The 26,115-nt window shown below is 43.2% G+C and overlaps 1 protein-coding gene across 2 annotated transcripts in view; it reads left to right on the top strand.

The window, feature by feature from the left end:
- dscama (Down syndrome cell adhesion molecule a) overlaps window positions 1–25,745 on the top strand; it is a 101,891-nt gene extending 76,146 nt beyond the window's left edge. Inside the window, exons 12-33 of one of the 2 annotated variants that reach the window (XM_008428268.2) lie at window positions 7,482–7,678; window positions 8,187–8,283; window positions 8,367–8,495; window positions 8,603–8,770; window positions 9,767–9,837; window positions 10,952–11,195; window positions 12,160–12,306; window positions 13,271–13,426; window positions 14,776–14,909; window positions 15,020–15,173; window positions 15,489–15,606; window positions 16,160–16,323; window positions 16,413–16,511; window positions 16,593–16,781; window positions 18,252–18,542; window positions 18,630–18,806; window positions 18,895–18,925; window positions 19,299–19,414; window positions 19,495–19,644; window positions 21,594–21,791; window positions 21,934–22,236; window positions 23,601–25,745. In XM_008428268.2, the coding sequence (XP_008426490.1) occupies window positions 7,482–7,678; window positions 8,187–8,283; window positions 8,367–8,495; window positions 8,603–8,770; window positions 9,767–9,837; window positions 10,952–11,195; window positions 12,160–12,306; window positions 13,271–13,426; window positions 14,776–14,909; window positions 15,020–15,173; window positions 15,489–15,606; window positions 16,160–16,323; window positions 16,413–16,511; window positions 16,593–16,781; window positions 18,252–18,542; window positions 18,630–18,806; window positions 18,895–18,925; window positions 19,299–19,414; window positions 19,495–19,644; window positions 21,594–21,791; window positions 21,934–22,236; window positions 23,601–23,980 (3,713 nt within the window). In that variant the 3' untranslated portion in view covers window positions 23,981–25,745. Of the gene's footprint in view, window positions 1–7,481; window positions 7,679–8,186; window positions 8,284–8,366; window positions 8,496–8,602; window positions 8,771–9,766; window positions 9,838–10,951; window positions 11,196–12,159; window positions 12,307–13,270; window positions 13,427–14,775; window positions 14,910–15,019; window positions 15,174–15,488; window positions 15,607–16,159; window positions 16,324–16,412; window positions 16,512–16,592; window positions 16,782–18,251; window positions 18,543–18,629; window positions 18,807–18,894; window positions 18,926–19,298; window positions 19,415–19,494; window positions 19,654–21,593; window positions 21,792–21,933; window positions 22,237–23,600 lie in introns of both variants that reach the window. The other variant, XM_008428267.2, reaches the window with a different exon arrangement.
- Window positions 25,746–26,115: the final 370 nt, after the last annotated feature.

The following is a 26,115-nucleotide window of genomic DNA, read 5'->3' as shown; positions in this document are numbered from 1 at the left end:
ATATATATACATACACACAGACCGGAACTCAGTGTCCGGTGTGCACAGCTTCTCCCTCACAACGACTGTGAAACACAGTTTTTATGTTACCATTACGTTCGCTTAGCATATTCTGCCTTATACCTTCTGATTTTAGTCACCATGGAGTTCTCAGCATTTTTTTGCAGCAGTGTTGACCACAGTGAGGCTGCTGGACGATTCGTTTGGCCTTTTTCTTGACAGAAACTTTTCCGTTTCCCACTTGCAACGCTAGCTTGAGGAGCAAAGCAACTTGACAATCAGCCAATCAGAAGGATGGACATTTCAGTAACTTATTTTATTTATATTGATTGAAAAATGAAATAGTTTCTTTTTTTTTTTTCATTTTCTGCCTCATCTTCTCTCTAATTTTCTGAGACCTCCAGAACTCCGTGTTTGGTCCCCCATGGGTCCCGCTACCCCCACTTTGGAAAACACTGTAGTGGAGTATCATCATAGTAGAAACTGTGAATAAAAGGCATGAAAACCCACATTAACTGTTCTCTTGGTGCAGACTGCTGCGTTCGCTCTGTCATGCTTGGCTGTTTTTTAGCAATAGATCTCCCAGAAGCTTGGAGACGCTTTCATTACTTTACCTTCTTTTTTTTTTTTCTATTAACCCACATTATCAATAACATGTCAAGTCCTGAAACCTGGGCTTCATATCACAGAGTATTGATCTCCGTTGTGTTTCCTGTTTTTTTTTCTTCCGGCCCTTTGTGTGTCTGTTTGAGGCCCCTCCGGCTCGTTCTCCGCTCCGGAGCCATCTTGCTGTTGTGGCACTTTTCCCTTCCTGATTTGTGTCTCCTCTCTGCAGGAGGAAGGCCCCTGGGCACAAGGAGAGCCACACCTTGCTGCATGTCCCCTGTGGGTGATGTGTGTGTGTGTGCATTCAGACAATGAGCTCATTAACCTTTAAAGCTTCTCCCTATGTTTTCTGGGTGTAATGTGGACCATCTGAAGCTATGATGTTCTGTACGCTGCGTGCTGTTTATCCAGGCCAGCCTACGCCACTCCATCAGCCCTGGCTACTTAAGAGGCTTAGGAGCCAATTAGGGTGGAACGCAGGCTGACGCGCTCATGTGATGGATAGCATGGTGCGTGTGCGTGTGTTACCGGCTGTCCAAATGTGGCTTGATGTGAGTAAACACACAGGAGAAAAATCAATAGAGCGAATCTGAGATGTATGGAACAGATGCATGGATGGCAGAGATGCTCTCAGGTGAGCAAACAAGCACAACACAAAGGCGCCCATTTCACACAGGAGCGCGCCATTTAACATAAAGAGCTGGCTCCGCCGCAGCCATTACAAAGGAATAATGGCCCAGACGAGCGAGCTAGCGCTTCCCCGTAGATCCCTCTCCGCCACGCTATTGTGGTGGACTCCCCAGGAAATGAATTGCTGCTATTCTGATGTCATAACTTGGCACTTTCATTGTTATGAGACGTGTGTGCGCGCACAAGCTAATGTCTCGTCACAATACGGCATGCACCGCGCGCCGGCTGCTCCAGCAGCTTGCCCTCGCTGCACCAGAATTAAAGCTGCAGTGTGGGACGTTTATGAAATGTATATCGTTTTTAAATGTTTGTTAAAACCGTCAGTATGATATGAGACAGATATTCCGTGAAAAGATCGATCTCCTTCACATCCACCCTGAGCTATTATTGCCGCTGGAAGAAGCACAACACTTCAGACCAAAAACAACCAATCAGAGCCAGGAGGCGGGTCTTATCGCTGTTAATTATCAGTATGCTAATGGGGGAGAAACAACTCACCGTTTAAGGACAAGGATTAGTGACCATGCTAACTAGCCTTAGCATTAACTACAGGCTCTCCTATCGGGGATGAGCAGCGTGTACATGAGGGTGGTTGATGAGCGCTAAGACTCTCTTCCCAGCTCTGATTAGTTGTTTCTATTTAGCACTGGGAGAAGGCAGGGAAGCTTGATTTTTTTTTTTTTTTCACAGATTATCTAAAAACATTATTTTATAAAAGTTACATGCTGCAGCTTTAAACCTCGTGAGAACTCGAACGAGCTCCTGCGTTTGGGTTTGCTCGGCCTCCGTCAGCGGCCATTTTTTTAGTGGATCCAGTTAGTCTCCAATCCGGCTGCAATTGGAGGCTTGAACTGATGGTTTTAACGCAATTTTCAGTCAAGCATCTCCAGTGAGGACCCAAAACAGATGCAATTGAGCCAATTCATTACCAATGCACAGTGGATGCTATCAGAGTCAGTCAGCAGCCACTCAGTGTTTATCAGAACCAATTAAGACCAATCAAGCCCGCTAGACATCATAATGTCTGAAGACGGTGATGAGGGCAGAGTGTATGATGAGGCTTTGGCAGAGAGCGGCGCTAAATGGTCTCGTGGTCACTGAGCTGTCCCTTAGATTTCCACGCTGCACCGCAAAAGTATTCACACCCCCAGAGGTTTTTTCACATTTTGTTTTACGTCCCAAGGAAAAGTAGGGGAGGATTTATTTGACGGATGACATCATTTTTAAAAATAACAATCTAAAAAGTGTGGCATGCATTTATTATTCAGTCTTCCACAAGGTTGTTTTTTGTTTTGTTTTGGGGGTTTTTTAGGAAGTCTACCAGCTTTGCTTTTCTAGGGACATGAAAATTTGCCTGGTCATCTTTACAAAATAGCTCAGACTCACTCGGATTGGACAAGAGCATCTGTGAGTCAAGTCTCAGGGGTTTTGATTTGAATTTACGTCTGGACTTTGATTAAGCCTTTCGAACATGCTTCAATCTCCATGTTTGGGGTTGTTGACCTGCTGGACGGTGAAACCTTAAAACCTTCAGACTTTTTTAACAGGTTTTCTTCCAGGATTGTCCTGCATTTAGCTGAATACAAGCTCACGCCTTTTAGGTCATTATTTGCCAAAACCTTCTTTCCACTTTATCATCATGTGCTGCCATTTGAATAAGAGTCCTGAAAATATGTGGTCGCAACATGACAAAATACGAGAGGTTTCAAGAAGATTACATATTTATCTGTGACCTTCATGTGATGTTATCATTATCCAGCCCTTCTCTGTGCAGCTCTACTGCCAGGCTACAGGCTGCTATCATGCTCCATGTCCGAGCCAATCGTGCAGCTAAGGGAATTATTTCAGTACATTGCAGACGGCCATTGAACCAGTCAATGATGTGCGATTTTGCTTTTTTTACCCCTGTCCCAACCCCCACCCCGCTTCAGCACCCACATACAGTCTGGCCCCCAGGGCAAAAAGCCGCATGTTCTTGTTCCCTCGCCTAGCGCTCTCCATGGCGCCAGGCCGCCGCCTGGCCCAACCTACGGACTCCCAGAATAGGGGAAACAGCTCAGCATGTCTACCAGAGAGTGTGTTTTAACAAAATTGGATATTTATTTTAAAACCAAAATCCAAACAAACGAACAACAACAAAAAAAAGACTACTCCGATTTTGCCTGACTTTGAAAAACGACATTTTGACTGTGATGTTTATAAATATTGTAAATATTTCTTTAAAAAAAAAGAGGAGAAAAAAAGAAAAAAGAAAAAATTAGAACATGAACACAGGCTCCTGCAGTGCGACAACAAAGATTATAATCTCAGATAGAAAGTAAAGGAGCAAAACCTGGAGGTGTAACCACTTAGTCACTCTATTACAGAAGCACTGTTTTAAAACTACAGCAGGCTAAAAATAGCATATTCTTCCTATTTAGGTTAAATGTAGATTACAGTCACACACTCACTTAAACTAATGAACAGTTGTTTATAGATGAATTATGTTACCTCTATACTGGTAAATTGTTTTCTGTTGTAGTAAGTTTATAAAAAGACACTTTTATTTATCTAAAAACTTTTATAATAATAATAAACTAACTGAAATCCAATCACCAAATTATTCAATTATAATGATTGTTTTTTTAGTATCGGTATCGGCGATATTAATCATACTTGGTATCAGATTGATCCCAGTATCACAATACCAACTGGAGAATTTGGTTTGTCAGAACTCTGTGTAATCTGCAAAGTGAAGAACAACAGAAAGGCAAATAAATGCCAAATTAGTAACGGAATAATTACTAATGAATGTAATGCTCTATGTAGCTTAAGCAAGAATGCACACTACAATTGGATCTTGTTAAATGTTTTTGTTTATATCGCTGTGAAGTCAGTGATTCGATGTAATCACCTGGGTTTCTTTAAATAGATTTTTATTAACTCTGCATTGTGTTTCAACTAGAACCAAGTTGGAATTTATTCTGTAATTGAAATATGTGTTAAAACCGACATATATTTGGATATAAATTGGGTCAGTTTTCCTTCTAAAGTGCCTTAAGGTGACATTAGTTGTACATTTTTCACTGTACAAATAAACTGAAGTGAATGAGGACATTTATAACCACGAAAGGCCACCAACGGTTGAAAAACAACAGATTTCTACAATAGCTAAGTGGAAATATGATGTTTCTGTCCTTTTGTTACAACTAACAACTAATCCCACTCAAATGAAGATGAAAATAACCATAATCTCACCCCAATCACCCGTGTTTTTTTTTTTTTTTACCTCCTGATCGCAGCTGAATGGCCTGTCACTGAATTAGCCATCCACCTGTAATTATGTCGTATCATTACCATCTTCCCGTCTGGCCCATCTGGATAATTTTGTTTGCCACATCACTAACACCGGCAGTTAGACACATTGGCAACATTTTTCTTTTCGTGATGTTTTTTTTTTTTTTTTTTTTCTGCACTGCGACATTGCAGGACGTGATTGTGCAATCATCCCACTCCAGTGGAAATCAATGGCAGGTCCATTTTCTATTCCTGGCTACTAGAAATGGCCCTTTTTTGCCAGGAGTAGAGTCTAGAGAGAGAGGAGCCTGGGCGAGGTGGGGAGAGAGGAGGAGAGACTGTCCGATGCTGGTTGGCATGGTAACCTGGCCAGGTGAAAGGGAGCCTGGGAGAAGAGGGAGGGAGTATACAAGGGGGTTGTCTCAGGGGAGTAACCTATCAGCAGCCAGCCTATCCCCCACAATCCCTTGCAGGCTTAAGCGTATCATCACTGCCCTCTGGGTTGCTGTGGAGGAACAGGGCTCTCCTCACCTCCAAATAAAAGACACTTTGTGCTGCGCAGCAAACATGCGCTACACGTTCGGCTGTTTCTTCTTCACTTCCCAAACAGCCAAACTGCTGATGTGTCGCTCTGCAGCACAACGTGAAGGACATTCACCGCTCTCCAGATGTGTGTGTCAACATGAACACACCGGCCCACGAGGATCCAGGAGAACATAAACATTAAGTAACATTCAGTTAAGATATCTATATATCTATCTATATATAGATAGATATATAGATATATATGTTGATTTTGACTGTTGGTTTGGCGCCGTCCTGCGTCACAGCTCTTCTTTTCTTCTTCACTTTTCGCAATAATTCTGCAGCATATTAAAGAAATAAATCAGCACAACAATCACAGGGTCCAGCCGCTGCCTCAGGGCTGCCTCAGCTGCTCATGCACACACAGAGCACACACACTTTGCTGAATTTACATGCACACACACAAAGCACTTCCCAGAGGCCTCGCCATGTTCCACACACTCTGATTGTTGAGTCTTTCTTTTCTGCTCTTCATGGACGTCATTTTGGAGACGCGTTCAGTTGAAACCGAGGCCTTCTCAATGATGCCAGTGTCACAATTTTAATCGAGGTTGGAGAGTTTTGAGCAGCTGCTTTTAGGAATTATAAAATAAAATATCTTACAACCCTTGGTTTTCTTCTACTAAGAATATATGTAATAAATACTAATGTAAATATCCACTGATGTGTTTATCTGCGTTTCTGTTGTGCACTTGTACTTGTGCAATTTCACGTTGGAAATATAAATTTGCATAGTGGAAACTTGGCAATTTAAAAAAAAAAAATCTTTTATTTTTCAATAAAAGGTTTTTGCTCTAGGACGAGGTATGTTTTCAGCTGTATTTCACATTGGAATCACTTTTCTTCACATCAAGAGTCATGATCAACAACCAGATGTTGGTACTGCTGCATTGAGCCATTTTATACCACAGTCAAGTAACTACGTTACATTCAGTTGTTATGAAAATGCTGCATGTGTTAAAAAAAACAAACTTAAAACAAATTTGAATCTGCTTCAAAACTCTATAACAGTGAAAGCAAGATTAACTCTAGACGCACCAGTTTTTGGTGGAGGGAAGGATTAGGAGATGTCGGAGCAATCTGCCCTTTTCTAACTCTGATTGGATGAAATCATGAATATCAGCAGTTCATTGGAGCCTAAGATAAAAAGTAAAATTGACACAAGTACATGTTTTCATCTTGTGGAGGATTTAAGAACCGTTCTTAATATTCGGGCTAACCACAGTTAGTGATACAAGTCGATATTAACGTGTTTCTATGTTTAGAAACGCGTTAGTATCAAAAAAATTTACAAATTTATTAGTGGTAACTGATTGATGAGGCAAAAAAACACAGATTGTTACTGTTTTATAAACTGTGGCAGCCATGTTGAATTGTGAGGCTGGAGTTTGATATGTTCCAGTAGTACTGCTTCTGCTACTTCCACTTTTCAGCTTCTATTTAATTTTTTCTTCTGCAATCTGATCGTTTCCTGTTATGTCACACATCGGGACAGTACCTTGACAGACGGGATTTTCCCTTTTAATCCCCAAAGTGTTGGAAACGTGTGAAGTTCGCCCTCCGCACATCCTCTACAGACCTAATGGCTGGAAAACGTATCAGCCTCCCGTATCGCTGTCCCCGTATTTTGTCACCTAGCGGAGTACACCGCTCTGCCAGAGGTGTCAACAAATAACCGAGCCTCTTTCAGGGCGGGATCAAAGGAGCCGCGCTCGCTAAAACGAAAATGTTTACATAAAACCCAGGCAGCTGTTTCTTCCCCGCCGCTCGTCCCAAATGTGTCTCACGAAAAATTCATACTTGTCATGCAAAATAAATCAGCGTTTGTTTCCGTAGCCGAGCCCCAAATGGCGGCGGAGTGAATAAGAGATGAGGCTTAAATGTTTGCAACCTCTTGCCTGACACTTTCCATCACATCATTGGAGTTATGCTTTGTGTGTGTGTGTGTGTGTGTGTGTGTGAGGCCCAGACTGAATGTGTGCGAGAGTGTCTGGGAGTGCAGGCTTGTTATACACTCCGCTGTGGGTGTAATGAGCCATGCATGTCGTTATTGTGCGTTAAGTGTGGTGTCTTCAGAGGGTTGTTACAGCCTCCCTGCACCATTAAGGAGCCTCTGATACAAGATACGCAGCGGGGCCACACGCTTCCTTAAAGTCAGCATTAAAGCCAAACCTCATGTGTGCTTACAGCTCATTAACTATGCACAGGACTTTCAGAAAGTGAGCTGTTTCTGACCGCCTGCGAGCGAGAAAAATAGGATTCTTTCTGTGCCGCATCGGCATATGGAACCAATCCTGACAGACTCGCCTGTTTTGTCTCCTCAGTTCCTGCCATGATCACGTCCTACCCAAACACCACGCTGGCTACGCAGGGAGAGGAGAAGAAGATGAGCTGCATTGCCCACGGCGAGAAGCCCATCATGGTGCGCTGGGAGAAAGAGGAGCGCATCATCAACCCGGAGACCAGCCGCTACGTCGTTTCCGTTAAGGAAGTGGTCGACGAAGTCATCTCCACCCTGCAGGTGAGGACGGAGCGGCTCCCAGGTGAAGAAATGATGCTGGTATAATGATGGTGACACATATATAGATAGAGATATAGCTACATGCAGAGAGATGTATGGTTGGCTTTAACATCAAGAAAATTACTGGAAGAGAAGAAAGCAACTAAACTTTCATGCAATTGAATATTTTAAACCTAAAAACAAAAGTAAAATTGTTGATTTGGAAATTAAAAATCTAAGCAAATGTCCTATTGTTGATATTAGAGAAAACCATTATTTTGTTTTGTTGCTTTTATGGCTCTAGAAATGTTTTCGTCGAACTGGACCGAGATCTGTATCAATATAAATATCGCCGTATTTACTTCCGATCGATACCAAGAACATGCAGCATCACAGTTAAGCTTCCATGGTTTTACAAATAGGGAGAGAGCGAAAAAGCCTTTTTTTGTTTTTTTTAATCAAAAGCTGTTTGTACACCATCCACCTCTCAGCTGATGTCCGTCATAACGCCTCCTTCTGCATCCACCAGATCATGCCTACAGTGAGGGAGGACTCAGGCTTCTTCTCCTGCCATGCCATCAACTCCTTTGGTGAAGACAGAGGAATCATTCAACTCACAGTGCAAGGTAGAACTGACCCGCCGAGAACTTGCTCCGGTCAGATCCATAACTGAAACACTGCATAGAGTAAACGACTTCCTGCTTCACAGAGCCGCCGGATCCTCCCGAGGTGGAGATCAGAGAAGTGAAGGACAGAACCATTGCTCTGCGATGGACCATGGGGTTTGACGGCAACAGTCCCATCACAGGCTTCGACATCGAGAGCAAAAACAAATCAGGTGCAAAACCCAGTCCCCGGAGTCGTAAATATCTGGATCGGTGCTGGGATTTAACGGGACTTACTTTAATCTGGCCCCAATAAAAACCTCCATGTTTCCCCACTCAGCCTCCTGGGACACGGCTCAGAAGACCAAAGACGTTTCGCCTCAGCTGAACCAGGCGACCATCATCGACCTCCACCCCTCTTCCACTTACAACATCCGCATGTTCGCCAAGAACCTCATCGGGAAGAGCGAGGCCAGCAACGAGCTCACCATCACCACAGATGAAGCAGGTGAGTCGGAACGGACGGCATGTGTATGTAAAATCAACTTTTCAGCGTTAAAATGCTATTCAATCATCAGATGCGCACCTGAAGTGTCGCCTTGATTCGTCCATGAATGTTTGAGAAATCCTTGAATCTCCCTTGTCAACCATTTGGGTTTGTAAAACGCTCAGGGAAGCCACGCAGCTGCAGTTTCCAGGCCAGAGTTTGTGCCTCACAGAGCAGCCCTTTCCCCAAGCCTCCACCACTCTGCTCCTTCAAACTAGCAGTAGCACCAGTTAGCAAACACCTGGAGGAACTGCGCAAATGCGGGGCTCACCATACGAACGATTTCTCAGTGCAATAATCGATATTTGTAAACGTTTAATAGAGGAATGTTGAAGTTACTACTTGGAGACGGGAGCATCGGACGATGCAGGAGCTTCTTAAAGAGACAGAGTCTCAACTTAAGAGAAAGTGAGAGAGTTTCAATAAAATTTTGCAAATTTAATTTAAGTCATATTTGATATACGGCATTTTTGTAACAAGTGAAGATGACATAATTACTTGATTGATACTATAAAAGACATAATACTTTAAATAACTCATAGACTTGGTCTTCTTTATTAAAATTTTATTATTATCAACTATAATCACACAAATAAATTAGGTTTCAGAAATGAGAACCGAACTGAGAACATTTCCAACCCGGAGCCCCGTTTGCTCTGTTGCATTACTGAACACACGCTGACCCGGCGCTAAAAGCAGAACTTTTCAATTAGCGGCCGCAGTAGTAAATGTCACACCACGGTCGACAGATTGAGGCTGGACGTCTTTTTGCAAGTCATCCCCTTTCTCCTTCGTCTCACCCCTCTGTGGGCGCTGCGGGGCGCTTCTCCTCACCCCCAGGATGTACCAGCAAGTCCAAGCGTCCCATCTGTTCGCACACTCAGTCTTCATACTCTGTGTTTTCTTTTCTTTTCTTTTTTTTTCCATATCTGAACGGTGCGGATGATGTGATGGCAGCTCCCGATGGACCTCCTCAAGACGTGCAGCTGGAAGCCCTCTCCTCTCAGAGCATCCGGGTCACATGGAGGGTAAGTCCCTCCATGTTTCTACCAGACGCTGAGGATGCTAACGGCTGACTTTGAGAACAGACAACACATCCCATCAAGTGTTTGCAGAAACTGAGGATTTGTTACGTCACTGAGGAAGAAAGTTGGTGTTTCCTTCTGTGAAGAATTGTTTTAACTGAGATCCATTGGTGGGTTTTCCATCATGAACGCCCTGATCATGGTCATATTAGTCAGAAATAACTACAGAATTTGACTAGGACTTTCAACATTCTTCCTTTTTTTCCCTGTTTTAACCATTCAGAGATGAATTTGCTGGTGGTTGGATTAAAAAACTCATGAACTGTTTCGCTTTCAGGATTTTCTGCTGGAGAACAGAATTCACTGTTCCACAATTTACACCAGCAACCCAAAACCAGCGTACTGCCAACACTAAAGTTTGACGTTTCTGACATGTTGTGGTAATTTGCTCCAGATGTAACAGGACATTCGCCTTCCCAGAGTTTTTAGTTTTGTCCCAAAGTTCATGAAAATCGAGATTTTTTTTTTGTTTGCTTTTAAGGACAGGAAATCGATTTTAAGGCATTCAACATTTTTTATTGCAATTAATCACTTATATATATGCATTCAAGGGTTCCAGTCGGAACCTTTGTATTTGTGCATTTCTCATACACTCATAAATTAAAAACTTGAATCAAGTCCCACCACCAGTTTTTATTTTTTTGAATTATTTTTCAAATGTGAGACAAGCTGTTAGTCGACAGCAGGTTTTAGTTTTAAATGATGTTCTGGGGTCTTTTTGTAACCTCCAGGATGATGCTTTTTGGTGCAGGTTGGCCATTTTCGTTTTTTTTTCTATTTGTGGATAATGGTTCTCACTATGGTTTAAGAGTCTTAAAATTGGTTTTGTAACTCAACTTGAAGTGGGCGAACACAGGCATGCTTGTTTTTTTCTTCTAACAAAAGTATCATGAAAATAAAACACAGCTCGGTGACGAACTGGGTGGATTTCCTCTCCAGGATTTAAATAAATGCAAAGTACACACAAGAAAATGTAGGGAAAATACTAGTTTGTGGGGATCTGGGTTGTTGTGTGAAAAACCAACGTTCAAATCAACTTGTGTGATTTGTGTGCCAGCCGCCCAAGAAGCACCTGCAGAACGGGGCGATCCGCGGCTACCAGGTGGGCTACCGGGAGTACAGCTCCGGCGGGAACTACCAGTTCAGCGTGATCAGCGTGGAGACGACCGGGGACAACGCCGAGAGCCTGGTCCTGGACAACCTGAAGAAGTTCACCCAGTACGGAGTGGTGGTCCAGGCCAGCAACAGCGCCGGGACCGGGCCGTCTTCCACTGAGGTGGCTGCTACCACTCTGGAGGACGGTAGGAAAACATTTTCCTTTCAGACTAGATGAGGGCCATTGTACCGAAATGTTTCGATCGTTTAAAAAGCGGGATAGAATACAGTCCTTGTTTTAGGATACAGTTATTATACAGCATTAGACGGTTGTCCTTTAGAAGCCTGAGAACCTGTCGTCCTTAAAGTTTCGGCATGTAACTTTTACAAGAATAGACTTTTTACATATTTGTTAAAACTTTCACAATGTAATATGAGACAGATAACCTGTGAAAAGACGGAGCTCCTCAAACTCCTCCCTGAGCTACTGCTGCTGTCTGAAGAAGCACACGGCTCCCATCCAATCAGAGCCAGGAGGAGGGGTCTAAGCACTGCCAATCAAGCATGTGTACGTGAAACTCAGTGTGGTAATGGCAGAGAGAGACGGCTCACAATTCCAGGAAAACTGTTTATCTTCTGCAGTCAGTGGTCATGCTAACTAGCCTTAGCATTCAGGACAGGCACCGTTGTGTGTTGCTAGTTGTAGAGTGACAGAGAGAAAGGGGGAGGCTGTGAGCAGCGCATACGAGAGAGTTATTGACAGCGCTAAGATCCTCCTCCTGGCTCTGATTGGTTGCTTCTGACAGAGTGTTATATTTCTTTATTAGATGAGATTATCTGTGTCATGCGTTCACAACATAATGATAGTTTAACAAATGTGTAAAAAAAAAAAAAGAAAAAGAAAAACATTTTTAAAAAAATGTAAACCGCTGTTTTAAATCTTTCAAATATAATTGCTCTCCAAACTGGATATGATCAAATCAATTTTCAAACTTTCCCAGACTTTTTTAAACTATTCAAAGAAACATCCTAGTTTGCATTTGTTTAACACAGCTAATAAATGTAGGGCAGGAGGCTTCGATGTGTGAAGATCTGTCTCCATCTAGTGGCCGCTGGAGGGTACTGCCATGCATTCTGCCCTCTGAACCTGTCCTGCTTCTCCTCGCTCAGTGCCGAGCCGTCCTCCTGAGAACGTCCAGGCCGTGGCCACGTCTCCAGAGGTCATCTCCCTGTCCTGGCTGACTCCTCCCAAAGACGCCCTGAACGGCAACCTGCTGGGTTTCAGGGTCATCTACTGGGCCAACCTGCCTGACGGAGGTACGCAGTCACACTTTGGCTTTAAAAAAAACACACACACACACACACACACACACACACACACACACACACACACACACACACACATAAACACGGTACAGCTCTGAGAAAATATTTTTAAAACTGTGAACAAAAGCAGCTTAATTTCTTGATTCAGTTGGACGGTCGGTGTGTGTGAGATGTCCTCTGCTGGACGTCAGACAGCATGGCATGGTGCTGTCACATGCTGCGTTTGTGCTGGTGGGATTGGTTGTGACAGTGTGATTACCTTTGGCCCCTGCACTGTCACATCATGTTGGCCCGCCTGAGCAACATGAATGCTTTGGACTTGACAGCCAGAACCGGCTTGCATCGTAACAGTGGGGGAACACTCGCATTATAATGTTTTTAGATGATTATTTGACTGTTAAATGCAAATGAAACTCAGGATCAAGACATTTGGTATATTCTGTTTATGTACAACAACAAACAAAACTCTGAAAAGGATCATCTTAGCCACTTGCTTCCTCGATTGTTTTATTTGGTAGAGGATAAAATCACAGATACGACAGATATGGCCAATTTATTGCATTTATCAGATGAGCTTCCTGGAGGTCATCTAAGAGCACGTCTACTTTCAGATTGAGTAGAAGAAACAGTTTTGGAATCACTTAATGTTATCAGAAGTAATGCAATTCAGCTGCAATTAACTTTTGAAAGGCGAGGATGCTATATGTTGTGTAAACATATAGCAACAACATGTAGTTTTAGAGTTAAGAGAAGAAGTGGTGGGTACCTGAAGTGACATTGAAAGACAGAAAGTAGCTGGAGAACAACAGAGACCTGACAGACGTGTTGCTGGGCCAACGGTGGTTAGCAATATTGGTGTATTCCTGATTTCTGGGTCAGAATATAGTTTTGGCTGAGGAACAGAGTTTCTTACTGCCCTCTTTCACTCCTTCCTGTTCCTCCTTTGCCTCTTCAGAGCTCGGGGAGATCAGGAACGTCACGACCTCTAAGCCCTCGCTGGAGCTGGATGGACTGGAGAAATACACCAACTATAGCATCCAGGTGTTGGCCTTCACCCGAGCGGGAGACGGCGTCCGCAGTGAGCAGATTTACACCCGCACCAAGGAGGACGGTAAGGAAGACGAACACACCTTTTTACAAGAAAAATAAACAAGGCGGCTGTCAGATGGCAGGATCTGTTGTCTTGCAAATACAGTGAAGTTTTATAAATTAACTGTAAAGCAACAGTTTCTTAATGTTTTATTCAATTTCCTATGAAATTCTAACACTGAATATGTGAGAAAGTTTCAAAAAGCTTCACTCGCTTGTTTTGATTAAGGAGGCTTGAGTCGGTTGATTCCTCTCTGGATGTTTATCAGGAACACAGAGGCAGGTAGTCCGAGTTCAAACACTGACCGATTCCCGGCTGGAAAAGACAGTTTTCTAACATTCACATCTTAGTAAAATACCTCAGAATGACACCAAACAAGAAGAAAATGTTGTGTTAGTTTCACTGATGCGTAGTGTAACCAATGGCAGGATATAATCGGTGAGCATCTACATACATATTGCACATTATCAGTGTATATTCATAATGTGTTTCATTATTCATATGCATTGTCTGAACACTGTTTAGGATACACGGCCATCTTCTCTATGTGCTGCTGGTTTGTTAGAGCAGAGACAGACAAGCTGGCCAGCTATCTGTCTGATCTTACACGACTGGTTTGGGTCTTAAACTGGCACTAAGAAGTGTATTCATATCCTTCTTTAAGAAAAATTATCATTTTTCGAGTTCATCGTATGTTTAACAGGAGCTTTAGATTTCCTATATTCAGTTTCTGTGCACCTTTCATCTAATAGCTATTTTTTTTAACCAAATTTCATTTTTCTTCAAGAACTAGAATATAAAACGATATGAGAAGAGTTACTAAAGATGTTGTTTTTATAGCCACCCTGCGTCTTAATTTAGCATTAGCCTAGCCAGCACTGCAGGTTGTAGGAAAAAAAAATAGCCATCTGCGTCTGCATGTTCTGGAGAATATAGAACCTCCCTTTATCTCTGAGGTTGCCAAGATTTTCAGATTTGGGGTGTTTCACGACAGACAGAGGCTAAAAGCTCAACAGGATGTAAAAGCAGCTCAAGTTGACGTCCCTGTTATCTGCTGACAGCGATGCTATCTCACAGCGTGACAGAAACGCAGACATGTCTCAACATGTTGCATGAAATAGTTTCCACTCATATAGCTACTTGGATCTCTCGACTTCCTCTGACTAAAAAACAAACCTTGTGTGATCTTTTCTTAATAGTAACTTCTGCAGCAAAGACAGTTGTTGTCTCAGGGTTCTAGTAGCACAATGGTGCGTTCACTTATTGAAAGAAGACTGTTTGTTTATTTATTTTTTTGGTTTCTTTCTGGCCGGTCACTCATCAGGCCTCATTAAGCGTCTCTACTGTAACCAATCTCCTTCTGCTTTCAGTTCCTGGTCCTCCAGCTGGTGTGAAAGCTGCAGCTGCATCCAACTCAGTGGTGTTTGTGTCCTGGCTCCCTCCTCTCAAAGTGAACGGCATCATCAGGAAGTACACAGTTTTCTGCTCCAATCCACACCCTACGGTAAAACCGATTCCAACAACTCTCCTGTTCCGTCCTGCTGAGCAAATGGGATTTGCACCAGGTTCAGCACGCTTTAAATGCTTGTCCACCCCCCCACCTTCCTCCTGCAGGTGAGCAGTGAATTCGAAGCAGCTCCAGATGTTTTCTTCTACCGCATCCCTAACCTGAGCAGGAACCGACAGTACAGCATCTGGGTGGTGGCCGTCACGGCCGCAGGCCGCGGAAATGCCAGCGAGATCATCACCGTCAAACCCATGGCGGAAGGTCAGTACCAAACACATGCACATTTCTTTATCGGAGCCCACAGTTAAATTCAAAGGTGATCCATTATGGCAGACTGAGGTGGATGGAAGTAGAAATCTCCTTTTTTGTTTCTTCAGTTGAATGTAAATAAGCCTGCATTCATGTATGGTACTTGCTTGTGGTGTCTGGAGTCGTAACCCGCAGCTCCGCATTCTGCCTGATCAATGTTGTCTCCATTGAGCTTTGACTCGGTTGGCTTGAAGGGTCACAAAACGCGACCTGTGCTGACCCAGGAGGGGGCTGTGATGTCACAAACCTGCGTGTTTGTATTTGCAGCTCCGGCTCGAATCCTGACCTTCAACAGGACAGTCACAACTCCCTGGATGAGGGACATTGTGCTCCCCTGCAAGGCGGTCGGAGATCCGTCCCCAACCATCAAGTGGCTGAAGGAGATGTGAGTGCGGTACAAATAAGAACAAAAGAAAGAAAGAAAAAAAAAACAATTTCAGATTTTAATGCATTGTACCTTGCAAAAGCATTCACGTTCCTAGAACGTTTCATGTTTGTGATGTTTGAACTTCAATGTGAGCAACTGGGAGTTAAAGGGTAAAAAGCCATTTCTGTTCAGAGGTGCTACCTCTAAACAAATGTGTGATAAAGATAAAAACAAGGTTAGGCGTTATATTGTCTGAAAATGTATCAATTATGGGAAAACTACAACTAAACCAAGAGATGGCGGCCAAACTAAGCTGACAAGTTGAGCAATGTGACAGAAAAATAACTCTGGACAGTCCATCACTGTGGCCAAACATGGCAACCATAGCAACATGGAAATGCTACATCAGATATAGGATGTGTTGTACGTGCCGACAACACACGGACGTACAAACAGCCAATTACCATTTAGCATGGCACTGTAAACGTCCAAAACACTGGTTGTAGTTGGTGAATACATTTAACGTTGCTAGTTTCCGAATGTTAACTGTGAATATCTGTCTGCGTTCCAGCAATGGAACCCCTGCTCCTGTTGTGATAGACAGCCGGCGCAGCGTCCATGGAAACGGCAGCCTTGTTATTCGCACAGTGAAAGCAGAGGATTCTGGGAATTACACCTGTGTGGCCAGTAACAGCTTTGGCTCAGAGAAGATCGTCCTCAATCTGCAGGTTCAAGGTGAGCTTCACTAACCAGAGCCGAAAACATTGACGGGTCACTTGTCTAAAAACGTCCATGTAAGTCTGACTGCGTTGTGGTTCCTCTAGTTCCACCCGACCAGCCTCGCCTCACCGTCACCAAGACAACCACAACCTCCATTACCCTCTCTTGGATCCCGGGAGACAACGGCGGCAGCTCCATTCGAGGTCAGACGCGGTTCAGCGTTCCTGTTCCGTAGAACCGAGCTCGGCGGCTGACCGTTGTTGTTCCCGCCTGGCTCTTTTCAGGTTACATCCTGCAGTACTCGGAGGACAACAGCGAACAGTGGGGAAACTTCGCCATCAGTCCCAGTGAGCGCTCCTATCGGCTGGAGAACCTCAAGTGCGGTACCTGGTACAAGTTCACCCTGACGGCCCAGAACGCAGTTGGTCCTGGTCGCATCAGTGAAATCATAGAAGCAAAGACCCACGGCAAAGGTACCCGCTTTGTTTTACTTCCTGTACTTTATCAGGCATCTGCTTTGCTGCTGATTGGGATTGAGACCTATTAAGTGTTACCATTTGATTGAAACGGACTGTATTAATTTGGTATCTTAAGTCGATGGAAAATAGATTGAATTCACTTCTCTGAGCTTTTTCAACTAAATTTTTAGATGATTTGGTTTTCATAGCTAGGAGTTGGATTAGATTCCTGGATATCAGGAGTCTAATCCACTTGATAGCTAGAGGATCAGCTAATTTACATTACAATTGCTAATTTACATTAGCAATTAATGTAAATTTGATTGATAAAGATTGTATTTAATGATCCGAACTGCAATTAGTAGCATTATTTTATGAATAATAAATCAATGTCATGTATATGTTGAAAACTTGGTAGCCTTAAAGTGTGATAAATTAACGGAACACATTTTCTCACCACCACACCTACTGACCTTTGACCTTATGGATGTTGATGGATGGATGAAATAGATGAAAGTCCAGTTTCCTTTTTTTCTTGGCCGCTACTGATGTGTTGTTGTACCTGCTTCAGCACAAGTTTATGAGGTTCAGAAAGATACAATAATAAACTCACAAACACATCACCTGAGACAGATGCAGCTTTATTGACAGTTTTTAGAGACATATCTGATGAAACACACTTCACGCTCCTTCTGACCATTTTTGTACCGTATTTTCCGCACTATAAGGCGCACCTAAAAACCTTCAATTTCCTCAAAAGCCGACAGTGCGCCTTATAACCCAGTGCGCCTTATATATGGACCAATATTGAGCCACAACAGGTCTAGCARCTACGGTAAGCAGCCGCCGACTTCATTTTCCCCCATAGAAGAAGAAGTACGCGGTGCATGCTGGGATAGTTGTCAGAACGCTGGTTTGTTAATAAAGTTTGATAATACATTTAAAGCCAGGGGGGCGGAGGGGCGGGAGAAGAGAGACAGAGACTGCGGCAGCAGCGTGTCGGTTGGTCTGTGTTACCCAGAAAGCAGTTGGACACAATATCACAACACCAACACCGTGAGTGAAACAACGACTGGGGCAGCATAGTATATAAAGTACTCGGGGACCACTTCTTTACAATATGGATGTGTAATAATAGAGTATGGAGCAAATTGGCAACCCATATGCGCCTTATAATGTGGTGCGCCTTATATATGAGAAAAGTTTTAAAATAGGCCATTTATTGAAGGTGCGCCTTATAATCCGGTGCGCCTTATAGTGCGGAAAATACGGTAGTTTATTGAATTGCTATGCTAACGTTAGCATGCTAACTCCCTGTATGATTCATTAGAAATGCAGCTTGTACTATCTTTTACTGAGTGAACTTTCAGTTCTTAATCTTTCAACAACCCTCCACCAAACAAGTTAGTGACAAAAGATCCTTGATGAGGACAGAAGCAACATTTTATATATATATTTTTTCTTTCTTCGTTGTATTTGCAAAAGAGCCTCAATACTCCAAGGAGCAGGAGCTTTTCACCAGCATCAACGCCACTCGCGTCAAGCTCAACCTCAACGGTTGGAATAACGGCGGGTGTCCGATCACCTCCTTCACCCTGGAGTACCGGGCCGTCGAGGCGCCCACCTGGACCACGGCGCAACGCACTTCCCTCACGAAGAGCTACATTCTGTACGACCTGCAGGAGGCCACCTGGTACGAGCTGCAGATGAAAGTCTCCAACAGCGCCGGCTACGCTGAGAAGAGAGTCAAGTTTGCAACGCTCAGCTACGATGGCAGTACGTCGTTTTCGGTGTTTGCAAAAAATTAAATAAAAAATTTAATTCAAAGCTTATCCTTAACGCCGCACCACAACCTGTCCACAGGTACCATCGCCCCTTTGGTGAAAGCGCCCAATGTGAGCGAGGATACGTCTGGAGGAGGCGAAGGCTTGAAGATGATGGTGACCATTTCCTGCGTGTTGGTGGGGATCGTGGTGATCTTCATCGGGCTGCTGGTGYTGAGGAGGAGGAGGAGGGAGCAGAGGCTCAAGAGGCTGAGAGGTGAGATGAACCAACGCTCAGGTCTCTTGCTGCTCGTTTGTTTGCTGCAGTTTCAAACACATGAAATACGATTCTTCTTGTTTTCCAGACGCGAAAAGTTTGGCTGAAATGCTCATGAGGTGAGTGTTGAACGTCATTGTCTTTTGATAAAATACGGCTGAAATAAGATGTTTCCATGCACGGGTCAGAAAGACGTACCTGTTTCTGTCTCGCTCTGATGTTAGACTTTTCTGGACCGGGTCAGGTAGGATCGACAGGATTGTCTCCATTTCCCGAAACGCCAATTTCAAGGTGTTAAAATAGAAAGTGAAATTTCTCTTGAGTCATATTTGATATATTTAGCATTTTCATCACAACTGAAGGTAACACAGTTACTTGATTGTGCTACGACATGACACAATCTGCAAACATTACAAGCTGTGTCTTTCTTTTGAGAACAAAATAAAACGCTCTTCACATGTTGCCGTTTCCGTTTGTTTTCGTGTCCCTCAGTAAAAACACGCGTCCGGCAGAACCAATTAACAAACAGCAACAGACGCTGCGTATGCACATCGACATCCCCAGAGCCCAGCTCCTCATCGAGGAGAGGGACACCATGGAGACCGTTGGTACGCGTCTCCCTGTGCAGCCGGTTTATTATTCACAAAGCTCTGTTTCGGCCCTGACCTCGTGGTTTTATGTCCCACAGACGACAGATCCACTGTGCTGCTGACGGACAACGACTTCGGTGAGACGCAGAAGCAAAAGTCGTCCACGGTCACCCACACCGTCCACTACCAGTCCCTCTCCCAAGCCACTGGTCCACTGGTAGACGTATCAGATGCTAGGCCAGGAACCAGTAAGTCCAGTACGGAATCTTTTTCTTTAACATCATTTCATGTAAACGCCGCCGGCTTTGCTGTTTTGCGCTGTAACTTTTCTTCTTTGTTCTTTTGAATTCATGTTTTTTGTTGTCTGATGTTTGCTAGGTACTTAGGATAATACTTTTACTCAAATAGTTGTCCCTTCTTCATGTTCGGGTTTATTGTTTGAAGTCTAGTTCCTTTGAATGTGAATGCTACTCCTTAGCATGTGGGTTTAGTGAAGTATCTCAGAAGAAACACTAAATCTTACAGAATTCTCTAAAATGATACATAGAAAAACTTTTGTGGTTCGTTTATCATCTTTCTTCCATTGAAACCATTTAATAATTTTTTTTATAAAATAAATTCTTATCTTTAAAAAGGAGTTCAGACACTCTTACCTTGGAAAAAGAGCAGAAATTTCCTCACCGAGGAAACAATCTGCACCAACCTGTCGCGCTTTCAGCCTTCCACAATTACTCTTAATAACTATTTCAAAAAGGTAAAGAACCACCTGATGTTTGTGAATATGGATAAATGTAGACAAATTCAAGCTTCAGCAGTTAAATTTTTTTTCATTGAATAATAATACCAAATTTCAACAGTAGTATGACACAAAAAGTACCTGTAGTCTGTTTTTATGCCCAGTTTTCTTGTCGTTAGGTTGGAAACTTTTAGCTTTTCCTTTGCAGAATTTTCCACAATTATTAACATCCCACAGAATAACATTTATTGACTCACTTTTTGCAAGCTTACTTTTTTATTATTATTTTAAAACCACAACAGTGGAAATAAAATTGCGGTTGATCAAATATGACAAACTTCCTGGATTACTAATCAAATCTTTTCTTTTTTTTCCAAACGGTGACTTAATATTTGTGACTCAACGAGTTTTATTTAACTGGACCGAAGGTAAAAATGGCTCTTTGCATTGTCAAGGTTACGGAGCCTTGATCAAAAGTTGAGGCTCCGAGAAGAAATGTCTCATCTAGAACAGATGATTTCTGTATCAGAGCTGGAATAGTTAGATCAACCACCTGAGGGCACAAGTGGTCAGTACAAGTAAACAATAGTGTTGTCAGTGGTGTCAGGCGTCCAACAGTCAGCAAAAACTGTGAGTAACACACAGTTCGACTTTCCTGCTCTTGTACTACCTTTTGTTTTGTTATTTTAACCCTTAAAGGTACCTGGATAATTGTTCTCTTCACCTGCCTGCCCGTCGTTAACAAGAGACCGTCCATGTTTTTTTGCTCAACATGGACGGTCTTACACTGTTTGCTCTCCCCCAGCAGTGTGTCATTTTACACCAACTGTCCCTTTATTGTTTGTTGAATTTTAACCTCTTCTGTTTGCTGCATGTTGGGGAAAATATCTCCTTGTAACACACTTACAACATGGTAGTGTTGGAGTTTATAAGTTCCTTATGCTTTGGTTTTTAACCACATTTTATGCGCTGAACAAAGACGTGATAATCAATTTATACCAGACACAAAAAAACATTTGGTAAGATGCTGTGTTTTATTCAACTAAAACACTTCAAAAGCAACATACAAAACATGACTGGAGCTGATGTTTAACAAACAGAACGTCATTTCTTCATATTTAATCCCACATAAACATGAATCGACATAAATGGCAGAATAAAAAACTGTGTGACTACCTGTACTCATAAGAAATGTTGAATTGGTTGTTTAATTTCTTAATATTGTCACCTTCTGAAAGTAATGACCTGAGACTTCTTCTCTTTGCCAAATGTGATTGTTTTCTTTTGTTTTGTTTTTTTGCTTATGTCACCTTTTGGCAACAACAATGGGGTGATTTTTTTCTTTTTTTTTTTTTGTTAATGTCACTTTTCGCTCAAAGTGACTTGGGCCATTATTTTAGGAAGGTGGCGAGATCCTAAGTCAGACTCTGAATGAAGCTGGGCTCTCCTCTTTATCCTCAGACCCGACCGCCCGCCGTACAGCCAAAGCCGGGCCAGCCGCCCGCAACCGCTATGCCAGCCAGTGGACTTTGAACCGCCCCCACCCCCCCGTCTCCTCCCACACGCTCAGCACCGACTGGCGGCTGCCGACACCCAGGGTCGCAGGTTCTGTTGACAAGGAGAGCGACAGCTACAGCGTCAGCCCATCTCAGGACACAGGTGAGCTTCACATTGACCGCTGGAGCTGCTTTCTAACATCAAGCGCGTACAGTCGGATCCGTCTGTAACCGAGCTCTGAGGTTCCTTGTTCTGCCACTAACTCTCGGCACTAATCCTCCCACTAACTCCTCGCCGTGTCCAGACCGAGCGCGGAGCAGCATGGTGTCTACAGAGAGCGCCTCCTCCACCTACGAGGAGCTGGCCCGGGCCTACGAGCACGCCAAGATGGAGGAGCAGCTGCGCCACGCCAAGTTCACCATCACCGAGTGCTTCATCTCCGACACTTCCTCGGAGCAGATGACGGCCGGCACCAACGACTACACAGACAGCCTGACGTCCAGCACGCCGTCCGAGTCGGGCATCTGCCGCTTCACTGCTTCCCCGCCCAAGCCTCAGGACGTCAGCCGGGTCATGAACATGGCCGTGCCGAAGGCCCACAGACCGGGTGAGTCCACGGCGGTCCAGTTAGCGCAGCCTGAAAGGCCGCAGTGTGTCGGAGCTTCCTTACAGCTAAATAACCTCTAATACAGACATGTTCTACTAACACTAACTTTAAGATATCTCGCTGTTTATGGATTTAGAAAGTATCGCAGAATGAAGTGGAGGTTAATTTCTTAATGTGTCGTTATCAAGTAAGTTTTCAGGATTCAATTTTGTCTTTTTAAAGGGACGGTGCTTTCTAAAACCGACTTTTTTTAACTTTACGTCATGTTATAATGCTATTCCCTCATCAAAAACAGGAGGGGTGTTGCCTTGATTCGATCACACATATTTGATAAGTCCTTGAGTCTCCCGTGGCAACCGTTCGGGTTTGTAAAATGCTCTTGGGAGCCAAGCACCACCTTCCACGCTCAGCTCCTCCAGACTAGCCAGTAGCAATTAGCAAACATCTGGTGGAACTGCTGAGCTCATTATACAAGCTGCTTCTCAGTGAGTCGCTGGTAGAAAGGTTGCTAAAGGGTTAAAAGAGGAGATGGCTGTCGATCACTCTTGTTTGCGTCGGTAAGAAACGTCTGTCTTTTCATCTGTTAGGAAAATTAGTATTAAGGAAACATTGGAGGCAAAATCAAATCAGAGACAGATTCCCCCAAACGCTTGTTTCAAGGATTTTCTTGAACAAGAGGAAAACAAGAGTTCAAGTCATCAGATGTCTAACTAACACAGGAAATACTCTCATGTTTTAAGTGGGGCTCTAAGCAACACGTCCTTATATGTGGGACAAGTCTCTGTCTCATTATGGGAAATGATGAGTTGCTCTTCAGTTCTCTGTATTTTTATCGTCCTAAAACTGTACTGCTGTGGAAATATAAATAAAAGGGACTCAAGCACACAACAAGAACATAATGACGCAAATGATTGAGAAAATGAATCAAGTAAATGGATGTACAAGTAGATAAGTGTGAAACTAAATACTAGATGATTAAAACAAAAATAACAAAGGTGATCGATTGTAATTTTCTCCATATACAAAGTTGTTATTTGAAAAAATACATCAGTAGTATTGTTCTTTAGGGGTGATCTGATGTCACAATGTTTGTTTTACAGTAGGAGGAAGGATTGGGTCGGTCGGCATGCTTTTCTCTCTGTCTGCCATATTGGATTTAAAAAAATAATTTCTTGCATTTGCAGCTGATGGCCAGTAGTTGATGGTGTATTTTATGAAGCATTAGTGTCCACTTCAGTGGTCTGTGTGTATTTATAACATAAAAATCCACAAGAAGCACAAGAAAATGGCTTCTAGACAGCTGTCCACTGTAGTGACCACCATGCATGAAAGGGCTAAGCTAACTGTGCTGTGTTGTCCTGCAGGAGGCGAGCTGGTTCACCTTCCTCCGTACCTGCGCATGGACTTCCTGTTGAACCGGGGCATGTCCTGCTCGGGCTCCTCCAGGGGGACAGCAGGCGGCGAGAGAGCCGCCATGGGCCAGACCTGTCTGGAGCCCCAGAAAAGCCGCTCGCTAAAGCGGCCGTCCCGCATGGCGCCGCCCACGCCCACAGAGGCCCCTCAGGCCAGCAGGGACCCGGCGGCCCAGTGGCAGCCCGGCTCGGCGGCCACGCTGCCCCACAGGGAGGGCTCGGAGCTGGCCCAGGCCGCCAAGCTCAGCACCTCACAGGAGTCCCTGCTGGACTCCAGAGGACATCTGAAACAGAGCAGCAACCCCTACGCAAAGTCCTACACGCTGGTATAACAGCAGGGGCGCCTGGGGCGGGACCAGAACTCACTCTAACGCTGGACTTAACACTCAAGTGCAGTAAACTGACTCTCATCACGCAGTTCTGTATATACGTGCCCTCCCTTCATGGCTGGGGGGGGGGGGTCACTTTTACTAATCTCCTTTTATTGATTTTAGAGTTTTCTTTAACAGTTTATTTGTATTTTTATTTTGTTTCACCTTGGGAGGAAAAATTCACCCATCCGGATCGACTCCAGGTGGAGTTTTGCCAAACTAATTGAGCAACAAGGGAGCATTATTTATTCTTGGTAATTCTTTATTATTAATCAGTGATTATTAATTAATTGCCAGCTATTAACGATCATTAATTACCAAGTACCAAATGATCTATCGTCACCATTACTGCTCTATGTTTTTTATAAGATCCAAGACATTGTTCATTCCTCTTTTTTTTTTAAGTTTCCTGCAGTGGAAGATGACAATTTGGAGTCATTTTTTTCCTACGGAACGTTTTTTTTTTCCCCTCACCCCCCGAGACGCCGAACGAAACCTCGGAGGGAACAGGGGCGGCGGATGAGAAACCTTGGAACGAAAAGCAATTGACACCAGTCCAAACTTTTCAGCTGCTCTCAAATTGTTACTTTTTTTGAAGAGAAAAGAAAAGAAAAGAAAAAAAAAATCTATTTCCTATGGATGCATGGGGACTGACCAACTAAAAAGACAATGATTACGGCCGCGGCTGGGTTGTCCAGTCAGGCGTTTTGTCACACTATGAAATGATCCAATGTGAAGATTTATTATTCTTATTACTATAAATATATATATAAAAAGAGAAATCACTTTTATTTGTGGATATTACAGGGAAGAATTTGATTTGGTTAATAAAGTCCTTAGTCATGTTTGCACATATCTTGTTTTAATTAGGAAATGGAGTCTCTGTTAATCTTTCTCTGTGTCCCATTCTTGATGGTGCAATATGATAAAAAGATAAGACAAGTATATGAAAACTATTGATCTATACTGTACTGTAATGATGAGAAATAACTATGTTGTGAGTATAAATACAGGGCTGGACGCTCTCCGGCTCTTGTCTTCAGGTGTAGTTTGCCACTGCTTGTTCGCCCGGGTGGTAAATGATGTTAGCTAGAACAGGGAGGCTTTAGAGAACTGAGGGTTTGCACTTCAAGTGTGTCCAGATAGATCCCCCCCCCTTGACCCCTGACCCCCTGACCCTCTCCTTACAGTGCACTAGGTAGAGTCGTCGTGGCTCTCTCTCCTCTCAGTAGATTTACCGTTGCTGCGTTGGCAGCGATGCTCCTCGACAGGGAAGATAAGACATGTGAGACAATCCAGCAGAAATCCCCAACGTCAAACCAAACTTCTAATGTCTATGGGAAAAAATAAAATAAAATAAATGAAAATAAAGATGAGAAAAAGAACATATGAATAATGTGGATATACATAAAGAAGCTGTTTTTAATTCCTGTCTGCCCTGGCCCACTTCTGTTTGTTTGTTTTTGGGGTTTTTTTTTGTTGTTGTTTTTTTAGTTAGTCTGAAGGGACAAGAGTTTGATACAAAACGCTGTGAGGTCATGCTGTCGGTTTCTACGATTAGTTTCTATTATTAACTGTCTTCATTCTGATTATACATTTTAACAAAATACAAAAAAAAAATGTCACTTTTTTTTTTTTAACATTGGTGTTCACCATGGTGGCACTGGAATAAAGAGAAACTAACACAAAGGTTCAAATTTGACTAATAAAATGGCTGTTCCCCAAAGTGTCCCGCGCAGGTTTGACATGACACCCCATGAAACTACAAGACTCTAAACATTTGCACACACTTCATAAGAAAACACATCTCCGTTATCTCCATCCTGTCAGGCATTAAAGTGAATGAAGATGTTTTGTACTTTAGTTCAAGTAGGACTATCACAAAAACATTTGCAAATGCCGGAATAATTCTCTTCAACTTCAAATTCAGAAGTTTATATAGTATTTTTCGGACTATAATCCACTACTTTTTTCCTAAGCTTTGAACCATGCGGCTTATAACCCGGTGCGGCTTTTCTGTGGATTTTTCTTCAACCACCAGGGGGCTCTTTAGCAGGAAGTGAATAGTTGGAAGTCAAAATTGGAAATCAAAGAAG

The sequence above is a fragment of the Poecilia reticulata genome, linkage group LG14, assembly GCF_000633615.1.
Source record: "Poecilia reticulata strain Guanapo linkage group LG14, Guppy_female_1.0+MT, whole genome shotgun sequence".
NCBI classification, from domain to species: domain Eukaryota; kingdom Metazoa; phylum Chordata; class Actinopteri; order Cyprinodontiformes; family Poeciliidae; genus Poecilia; species Poecilia reticulata.
Note: the sequence above shows the minus strand (reverse complement) of the source record. Positions and strands in the feature narration are given on the sequence as shown.